Source organism: Thunnus maccoyii, chromosome 12 (assembly GCF_910596095.1).
Source record: "Thunnus maccoyii chromosome 12, fThuMac1.1, whole genome shotgun sequence".
In the NCBI taxonomy this organism is placed as follows: domain Eukaryota; kingdom Metazoa; phylum Chordata; class Actinopteri; order Scombriformes; family Scombridae; genus Thunnus; species Thunnus maccoyii.
In genome coordinates, this window is record NC_056544.1 from 10,504,952 (window position 1) to 10,515,710 (window position 10,759).

At 40.0% G+C, this 10,759-nt stretch overlaps 1 protein-coding gene across 2 annotated transcripts; it reads right to left on the reverse strand.

The window, feature by feature from the left end:
• Positions 1-524: 524 nt before the first annotated feature.
• On the reverse strand, positions 525-9,186 carry sept2 (septin 2). Of its 2 annotated transcripts, none has more exons than XM_042427561.1 (13): positions 9,033-9,186; positions 7,816-7,853; positions 6,879-6,993; positions 5,457-5,543; positions 5,216-5,339; positions 4,850-4,984; positions 4,588-4,705; positions 4,150-4,251; positions 3,818-3,963; positions 3,456-3,578; positions 2,299-2,362; positions 1,882-1,978; positions 525-1,795 (listed from the first exon to the last, which is right to left on the reverse strand). In XM_042427561.1, the coding sequence occupies exons 2-12, from the start codon at positions 7,837-7,839 to the stop codon at positions 1,892-1,894; spliced, it is 1,125 nt and encodes a 374-aa protein (XP_042283495.1). In that variant the 5' UTR covers positions 7,840-7,853; positions 9,033-9,186; the 3' UTR covers positions 525-1,795; positions 1,882-1,891. The 2 variants fall into 2 exon arrangements, with proteins under 2 accessions (XP_042283495.1, XP_042283496.1); XM_042427562.1 differs by having other exon boundaries at positions 3,495-3,578; positions 9,033-9,185.
• Positions 9,187-10,759: the final 1,573 nt, after the last annotated feature.

Below are 10,759 nucleotides of genomic sequence, written 5' to 3' on the forward strand. Positions count from 1 at the left end.
CCAATCTGTATCTATAAATATAATTCATTAAGTAGTTCATACAGTTGGCATTTGTGTAAGTTCAACATGTGTAATGGATAATTATGTTAATTTCCTTTTTAGATTGTTAACTATCATGTATTTCTCTTGCTGTTGGATAAGTATGTAAGCTTGGGGTTTTAGGTAATTAACCTCTGCATACAGTGTGCTGTAATTACAGATGCCCTGTTACAGTCAGGGCAGGTTCATGGTGGTTTTGTCTCTCAGAGGCAATTATCTCCCTGAAATGAAACACACACAGTGGGAGGAGAAAGCATCAGCTGATGTGTGTGCAGAGCAGCTTCAGGCTCCTGTATACAGCCAATTCATTAACAGCAGGGTGTAACTACACAACAATGTACTACAGGATAGTGATTAAGCTAGAATAGACACTGTTTAGCTGATAATTAGTGATATGCAGGCAGATTCATACTTACTGAAACTATATCTAAATAGAAAATTAAGGGAATAAAGTGTGAAAAGGCTCGGATCACAGAAGAGGTTACTAAAGTTGAATAAAACTTTTATTACAATATACGCATCAAGAACAATATTTGGTACTTTAATATTGGATAAAAACAGCACAAAGAGGAATGTCAAGAACTCACATCTTGGCTGGTGAGGGAAAACGTTTGGCTACACTGACCTCATCAGGTCACCTTTAACCTCTGTGGTCGTGGTAACCACAAAGCGCTCAGCAGTTGGGACCGGTAAAAGTTTATGCCTCTTAAAAATGATCTTGCATCGAATGAGTATCAATGAAACAAAAAACGATTAACGATGCTCGGTGGCACGTGACTTCACTTTACAGTATAGAGGAGACATGGAGTTAAATACGTCAAGTTGATGAAAGCACCAAACTGAAGTGTGTCGCAGTCAAACACACTTCACTTGACTGTCCTTCATTTGTCAGGTCTACAGGAAGACTTTAGGAGGTCAAGGGTCACAGTTTATTTAATAAGAAACTCAAAAGGAGTCTTGAATGCCGTTGTACTTGGCAACACTGATCTGAGAGATGCACTAATGGATAAGATTTGGACAAAGATCCCAACACAACACTCAAGAAATTCACCTTAAATGTTTCCAGACAGAGTCTAGAGCTGCATGCATATGAGTGGAATAACACGATTTAACACTGAGCAGGATTGGCCATGTTTAACGGTAAGCTCGTGTGGTCGCTTCTTAACCAGAGGGAAACCTGAAATGTCGTTTTCTCTTGACAAAAGAACGCTGAGACAATGGCGTAATAACAATGGCTGAAAGAAGGTTTTCAGCCATTTCTGCTACTTTTCGTTATAGCTGACTCTCCCAGTGAAGCTCTTTCACAGAGCGAAGGTTAGCATGTGCTTTCAGAACAGTTCTGGGGCTAAAAGCAGTGAATAGAAGCAGCAATAATTTGGTTTTGTCAATAGCTAAAAAAAAGAGGATTTTAAAAAAAAATTGGAAAAGTAACAGTAAATCCCAATGGTTTTGTATTAAAAATATTTGCCACCATTTAAATCGATGGGTCACATTACTTCATTTGAGTAACTGGCAAAAGTTTAAAATGAAATAAAAATAAAAAGTGTAAGAAAGAGAACCGTGTGTATATATATATATGAACATAACACTGTTTGAATATACTTGACTGTATGTATAAAAAAAATGACTCCAGATCCCATTTGGGACTGAATGAAGATAGTGGCTTGCAGTATGAGTCAACAACCAGATAGCTTAAACATCCTTTGCTGCTATCATTCATCTCTCTCTGGTCAAACTCAAGCAGTGGCTCAAATACCTGCGGCAGAAAAGAAAAGAAAAAAGTAAAATCAAGCAAGACATCAAAGAGGACCAGTAGTATGTATCCATGTGTCTTTCTCTTACTGTAGGCTCTTCACGCATGGGGGGCGTCTCCCTCTCCGTCTCCGTGCTTCTGCATCTGGGCCTGCATCTTGGCAATCATCTCTTGCATTCGTCTTAGCTGTATGACACAAAAAACCATGTAAATAATGGAGACAAGTGCACTAAAACATTTATTTAGAAGATATTTGGAGAGAAAATTGGTGGTATTCATCCAGATTTATAGTCTAACAGCTACTTTTACTTGGACTACTTGAGCAGAAATCATGAAACTGAATCACTTAGCAGTTTAACACATACTGTATTATGAGTAAAAAAAAAACTGGGAGGAGTAACAGTTCTTATACAGGCTTTTCCATAGACCGTGTATGAGTGAGAGACCTGGACAACTGAGTGGGATGATCCCTGTAAAACAGTAGTGTTGCGTCTGAAATGACCCACCTCAGCCTCCTTCTCCTGCAGGATCATATCCTTGTCCATTTCCTCCGGCTCCGGCCCTTTTCGGCTACAATTGGAAATGTACAATTACTTTGATGCTTTAAGCTACAAAATCAAACTGTTATATTTCTGCAGAATGTGTGACTATTTAACCAAATGCACGATCAGAGAAGAGAAGAATGTAAAATCACTTTGTGCGCTGATTTGCAAAACTTACTGTGACAGAGTCAGCAGACAGGAGTGTGAAATGTGTGTTTGTATGCTAAGAGTGCATGTTGTACCATTTTAAGTAACATTAGGCAAACATGACAAAAGCCACATTGAGAAAGTAGAAAAAAAGGGGGTCAGTGGGTTAGTAGAGTTTTTTCTCTGAAGGAAGACACAACAGCTGATGACAGAAAAGTGGGCGTCTACAACAAATAACTACAAGCAGTAAGATTCAAGAGAGAAGCAGCAAAGTGTGAAAGTCAGGGGAACAGCGATACCTCCCCCCAAATGAAAAAAACAAAAACAACAGTACCTCCAACAGTCCACTCATGGAGGTGGACAAATCAAGATCAGACAGCCATCATTGGACAGATGGCGGGGATATGTGAAGACAGTAAAACCAGTCCCTTTTCCTGGGTCGGATTTAGAGGAGAGTCTAAAAGAAGCTTTTTTTTTTTTTTGGTCTACATTGAGGGTTTAATGATGATATGACCACACTATGTTAAATGACACACACAGTAATCCTGTTTAACTACACATGCCATTTAGCTACCAACTAACCATGTAAAACCACAACCCACTACAGCATTAAATCCAGTTCTACCTCGCTACCACGACCTAACTGGTGTAGTTTACATGCAAAATGATGAGTTAGAGCTACAGAACTGATACTAGTTCAACAATAGGAGGAAAATAATGGTCCCATTCTAGTAATTATTATCAGTTTATATAAATAATGTCCTCAGTTTACAAAGCTCTGGTTGTTCTAGCTCGCTTATATTAAGGCTGTAATGGTTCAGTTTATGTGTCTGTTGTGTGCATGACGACGTGGTGTTTCAGTGTATTTCTAATGCTTGTTGTATATAACATTAAATATGATTCTATTAGAATCAGAGGTTTGCTGTTTGAGGTGGGGGAGGTGCAGAAAAGCAAGCAGACAGACAGGTACGTACGCAGGAGACAGAGGCAGAACGTAACCATGGGAGGACAACCTGCCACCCCGCTTGAGGCGCTCAGAGCGGAAGTTCTCGTAGTGCAGGTCCTGGGTCACTTCCTGTAGATCCTGCATGTGGGTTCTGCAGGGGAGTTGTGGAAAAGTCATCAATCAATAAACATTCTTGCTCAGAAAATGTCAAAACTACAGATGCTAACTCCTCCTGTTCCTCTCAAAAACAGGAATAAAGCAAAGTATACACACAATCTGGCAGGTCATTAACTCTCAATGACACCTTACTCTTATCACAAAAATGTCAAAGATTTAAAAGAATACAGAAAGCAGAAGGTTTCAGCCTCCTCTAACTCTTCCACCACTCACATCAGCATGGTCCGCAGCTTGAGGAAGTCGTTGTGTTCGGGGTTCTCCACCTCCACCACTCCCCAGGGATACAGGCGGCCCCTCACCTTCTTCCCCTTGGCCTCAATCTGCTGGTTGGATCCTACCACTGCGAATGGGATGCTAGCCTGGAGAGAAGTAGTTCATATGTTTGTCGTTATGGTTCAACCACCTACATGAATAATTATACTTAGAGCAAATTTTATTAGAGGATGCAATGTTAATGTCTTTTATTATTGACAAATCCCCATTTCAGTGGTAGGAAGGAATTCATAAACAAGTCATTCAGGGATGGAAAGCTTTACAGGGTTTACCTTGAGGATCCTGGTCTGCTCTTTGAAGTCCTCATCCTCATCCGACTCAGCATCAGGAAGGTGGTAGATCTTGATGCCATGTTCATCAATCTCATCCAGAATCTTACATTAAAACAGTGACAAAACAAAGGTTATTATCTACCTATTATGTACTTAAATGTCTTTTTATTTCCTGTTTAGTCAGGACTTCAAAAACATTAAGGCAGACAACATTTCTGTTCATCAAGATCCTTTTTGACATGACCCCCTTGACACTTAATCTACATATTTGGTTTTAAATATTTAACCATTAAGTCCTGTTTGAATACTGCATTCAAACAGTACCTCCAGTATATTGACACACTGGGTGGCTAAAGTAGTGATCATGAGCACATGATAGCTGCTGTTTCTCTCAGGAACTGGAAAAGATCCTGAACAATGGGTGACTGTTGTCCTCACCCTGCGCTTGAGCCTCTCCCTCTCTCTGAGGGTGAGTGTGTCCGCCTTGGCTATGACAGGAACCACGTTGACCTTGTTGTGGATGGCCTTCATAAACTGGACATCCAGGGGTTTCAGGCTGGGAAGGACAGGAAACAGACAGGCACAGAAAAAGATTTATTCAGTATTTATGAAAAGCAACGAGTGGAAAGAGATTTACAGTATTAGTTCGTTGCAGCTTTTATCAACTGAACTGTGTGACAGTATCTAAAACAGGACTCACCCATGGCCGAGCGGAGAGATGAAATAGAAACAGCAGTGAACTCTATTGTCGACAATGTGTCTACGATTTAGACCGCTCTCGTCGTGGAGGTAGCGCTCGAACTGGTCATCAATGTAGCTGATAATGGTGCTGAAACTGTGCGAGAAAAGTTATACGACAAATTAAAACATACTGTACAACGCTCATCCATGCTGATAGCACACCCACTAAATACCAAAATCAAAAGCCCGGATGAAAAATAAATTCCCCTCAAGCATCCTTATCATTTAAAACATTCCAACAAATATTTATTTTTAACTGTTCAGATCACAGGACTGACACTGAGTAATTCAAATCTAAAAATACACTCTCTAAGGGATTTCATACCAATCCTGGCTGTTGATGGCATCTCCATATCCGGGTGTGTCCACCACAGTGAGACGGAGCTTCACTCCTCGCTCTTCAATTTCTACTGTTGACGCCTCGATCTGAACCGTCCTTTCTATCTTTTCTGTTAGGAGAGATAAAGGGACATAGTCAGTGTATGAATTTCACTAAATGACTCTATTTCTATGTTCCAAAAAAAAAACATGGCTTGGGTTTGTGCGTGTGTGTGTGTGTGTATTACCTGCTGCTCCAGGGATGACTCTCTCAGGGTAGAGGTCAGTGAGGAACAGGCTGTTGATCAGGGTGGATTTTCCAAGTCCAGATTCACCTTTTGGCAACAAGAGGAAAATGAAACAATCATCAGTCTAATCGGTGTGAACAGTCCACATCAAAACTAGAAAATGACTAAATATTGATTTAATTCCAACTGACAAAGACAATAAAACATCCACAGATTAAGAGAGTGATTAAGTTTTAAATAAAAGCAAATAGCCTAGCCATGCAGCAGACTAAAAAGCATCGTTCAACTCATGATGTAGCAGATCCACTGAACATTGTTTCAGTCTCACTATGCTAAATTTTGTCAGGGAAAACCATAAAACTACAGCAGCAGTTTAGCTCAAACATCAGCAGTGAACATAATTTAAGATACTTTATGTTCAGAAATGTAAGAAAACATTTCTTCAGTCTCATGGTCATGTTACAGATGCAGAGACATAAACAACCGCTTGTGAGCTTTACCCAGGAATGCTGCTACTGTGGTTCCCACCAGAGCCGTGGCAAAAGATTTACACGTCTTTACTATGTCCTAAACTGGCAATTTGCCTGAGTGTCTTCTATGGAAAATATAGAGTATATACACTACAGGTTCAGGTGTATGTGTGAGCATTAGAGGAGTGTTCTTGGGTAAAAAGATAGATAATGAGGAGAAACTGTGTTTTTCATTGTGTACTACTTGTGTCTATGAGTCTTTCTATGAGGGAGAACTCCAGCTAATCTACATGTACAGGAAAACACTGATTTATTTAAGAACTCAGGTCACGCAGAAGGTTAAATAAGCACTCAATGAGTATTCTTGCAGTGGGGGGACCAGCAGGCCTCGGCCACTGTGTGAATCAATCCCTCCAGGCCCACAGCCTACATTCCTCTCTGGTTTATTTTAAAGCAAAAGGATGAGCAGTGTTCAGGAGGGCGTCTACCCTCCCCCCCTCTCCAACATGGAGGGAGGTTCACACAGTCACAGTGCTCACATCAAGAGTTTACACTGCCGCTGACTCCAGCTGAACAACTACACTGATGTGACATCTGCCATTTTCTATTGACTAGCCTTCATGCACACTGCACCTATGAATTACTGAGGGCAGGATCAAAGACAAACAACTAGAGCTCAACATACAAAGCAAAGGAGCTACAGATGTCAAAGAGCTGTAAAACTATTATGTGGAAAGGCAACAACTTGTTCAGGCTAATGGCCAAGATCTCACCATAAATAAATAAAACTCATGAGCCAAAATGCATTCTTCACATATCCATATTTAATCTCTAATTTGAACCTTGCTATCGCTGAGATCATTTTCCAAACACAACCAGAGTCACACAACGACACAAACGAAGAGAAGGACAAAATGAGAGAAGGTCTGAAAAACAGAAATAACACACTCACCTACCACCATAAGGGTGAACTCAAAACCTTTTTTTACTGACTTGCGATGAACCTGATTCGGCAGGTTGGCGAATCCAACGTACCCTGGAGTCTCAGGGTTGGTGAACTGGCCCTGCTGTAGGAAACAAAGTACAAAGAAAGTCATTATCTTGAGAAAAAATTTGTGACATTGAACATTAAGATGAAAGAGGGTCCCTTTGCACGTAATTATTACTTAAGCTGAAGTTAATTTTTGTCGCAACGTCAATCTAAATCTGTCTGAAGTTGAACATGGTTTTGGCTGTAATTATACCAATAACATGACAGCCCATTATTACTGCTGGAGTAGAAATAACTAAGGAGACATCTGTTCACAAAATCTGGAGTGTTTAGGAGGAAAACAGTGACCTCACTACAATCTATTTGCAGAAGACCTTCCACCCATCATTCCAGTGTTTACGGCCCTTTGCTTAGAGTTGAGGATAAACTTTAGAACTATTGAGACCCACCAGCAGAAGGCCAAAAGGGCAACATTTAACAATGACAAGACTTGGCACGGGCAAAAAAACCCCATACATGTTCCTTATTTAGTTTTTGTTTTGGCCACACAGTCATGTCAGATTTATATACCCTCCCTTCCTGGTCTTTTCAACAAAGGTCATGATTGATAAGCGGTGTGATATTGCTCTGCCTTTGGGCCTTTCAGTCTGCATGAAGCCACATCAGTGAGTCATGCAGAAAATAATGTGAGAAACGCACAAAACATTTCACTGAAATAACTGGGAGTGTTTGAAAAATATCCTGAACTACTTAAGGAGAAAACAGACTTAATATTTATAATAATAACAATAAGGGCTTATCACACATACAAGCCATTAAGCAGAAGTAGGAATTTGATATTACTGCACACTCTTATCAGTTCAGATGGAATATCTATTTTTTTTTTCTTAAAACTCACCTTCATTTTGTCGGCCTGAGACATTTTCCTTATTATACCTGAAAGGAAAGACAGACTGAATTATGCACTGAGATACTCACAAAAACAACTAGCACAGAAACTTAATTTTGCCACAATTTGGGCCTTTTCTGTAATGGAGGTAATACATGTAACTAACTGCATACTTACAGGCCTGGCTGTGTGAGAGACAGGAAGTCTGGTTTGCGCACTGAATGTGAGAGCACTGTGTCTCACCACCAAAAAAGAAAAAAAAACTATCTCCTTTTCCTGCAAGCTGCATTACAACTGCGTCCCACAACACTACACTATTATCTGAGGATAAAGCTATGATTAAGCTATTCTAATGCTAGTAATCCCAAAGTCTCTGCAGCTGGTATTATATTTGTTTACTACATGACAGACGGTTGTTGCAATTTAGGTTTTTTAGTTTAACCGAACACTCAAACTGAACTGAAACAAGTTGACGGAAACACGCCCACAGCTTTCAGGGTGTCAGGATGAAAAAGACTGATATGGGCAAAATGAAATATCACAATATTTTTGACCAAATACGTCGATATGGCAACAATACTGCAGGCTATAAAACCAGGAAAAGACACTTTTACCATATCACGATATTAAAATATCCAAGCTGTAAGACGATATCGGGTATTGCATCACATTATCGGTATAACATTAATACATTGCCCAGCCCTACTGAATATGTGTCTCTACATGGTTTATTCTTCCGGCTGGTTAGACAACTTGGAAGCTAATTTCATCCAGTTTAAGAAGCCTAACTCACCTAGATTAATCATAGATATAAGTAACGCCAACTACAATGACTATAAGTTATTTTATCACATAAATGGACACTGTTGTGGAAATTAGCTTGTTAATTAGCAACGGCTTTTTATCTGTTAACGGTTAAGAGTCAAGTGGGTGTGAAACGGGCTAAAGCTGACATCAGCCATGAAAACCTCAAACTTTATTTGACGAGCTAATGTCGAAAAGGGGTAAAATTATCAAAACTAGACACATTCAAAGCGATTCACCGAGTTAGCAGTGCTGTTAGGAGCCAGGCTTAGCATAGCTTTAACTGATAACTAGCCGAGCAGGATGTTAACTTGTGTAGCTCATGTTAGCGCCGTCGGTTTCACTCCGATACCGCGACACACACAGGACCGACACAACTGAGACGTGAATAAGTGATGAGTAGCATAAATGAATATTGTTACCTTACAGTCTGCCCGCAGAGAGTATAGTGTAGACAGAGGTACAGAAAGAGGGAAGCTGACGGTGAACAGCAGACTTGGCGGACACCTCAAATTCTTCAGATTCCGGTGCAGCAGCTTCCTTTAGCGCACAGACCACAATGCACTGGGCGAGAGAGCAGCAGGGCCCCACTGTTCCCAATGAGGCAGCCTACTGGTCACCTACACACAGGTAGAGCATAGTACAAGATCATTCAAAAACAAAAACAACCTGATACTGCTGGAGAAATGTCTCATCCACGCGTCTAAATGTTGGAAAATTAAACCCCTTTTTTCTATTTTTAAAAGGGACCTTAACTAATGAAAAGAAAATATCCAAAGTCTCTCCTCAGGGTTTATGAAAAACTGCTAATATTTGATGAGCTCTAGGGCAGTGGTTCTCAAAGTGAGGTCCAGGTCTTTGAGGGGGTTCCAGGTGGTCTCTAGCAAAAAGGGGAATAATTTATTTTCACCATAATAGCATCCATTAGTAACACAATGACAGAATGTGTGACTATTTTGGTCATGGCTTTCATACACTTTCTGTGATAAAATATCTAAAAGCAGATATCTTATCAGATGGGGGGCCCTGGGACAGGATCTTATCAAATGGGGGCCCGTGGTCTAATTTGTGTCAATTTAGGGGTCCTCGACGTGAAAAAGTTTGAGAACCACTGCTATGGACCAACTATGGAAGAGTGCAGACTTGTTATTATTAAGTTGTTTTTTAAATGTATTTCTCTATGATTATTTATGCTATTATATTATTATTTTATATAATTTATCTTTCTTATCTAATGTGCCTTGTATATTTAGGTGATTATTGTTATTATGTTTTCTATGCCTTAAAGATGGGAAATGAATCATTCTCAATAAAAAAAAGAAAACATTATAATTAAGACCATGACAGTGCATGGATGATATTAACAAAGCCAAAAATGTCATAGCATTGTGCAGGGGTGCAGTAAGATATCCGAGGCCTTCAGAAAGAGTATTATTATGGGTAACCCTAATTATTCAAGCCCAATGTAAGCATTTAAATCAGGGCTGGCCTTGACTATGTTAGTGCCCTGTAGGTGAGATTTTAGTTTGGGGCCCCCAAAAAGTACCTCCAGTCCTACAACTTCAAAAATGACGCACTGATATGAAGCCACCAGTAGTACCTCCAGCCCAAACAAAGTCCTCCTGGTCCTCCAGACAAAAACTCAAGTGGGGGTCAGGCACCTTTCAGTGAGTGTTTGCTGGCATTGCCTGAGGTAGCATATGAAGTTTGGTGGTTGTTGACGAAAACTGACTGACTGACCAGTAAAGTTTTGAAAATCAAACCAGATGAAAACCATGCAAGTCATTAGGGAAAAAGAGAGGAATAACGTAAAGAAGGGAGAGCAAGTGTATATTTCCAAAAGCTTTATACAAGTACACCTGTTGGTAAGAAAAAAAACAACAAAAAAAAACATGGCCCCCAAATTTCAGTACATATCCAGTACATGGCTGGCATGACAAAATCACAGGAGAGGACACAGTAAGATACCGTGTGCCTTCCTTGTATCAAACAAGGAAGACATTTTGACATGTCACAGTAGGAAAAGTGCAGGTGTAAATAATAAAATAAATGATGACTGAATTGTATTTAGCTGCTTTGGTGTCAGGGTCCTGATACTGTGCATGCTGACACACTCTCATACTGTTGTGGCCTACTGGGACATTTGAAT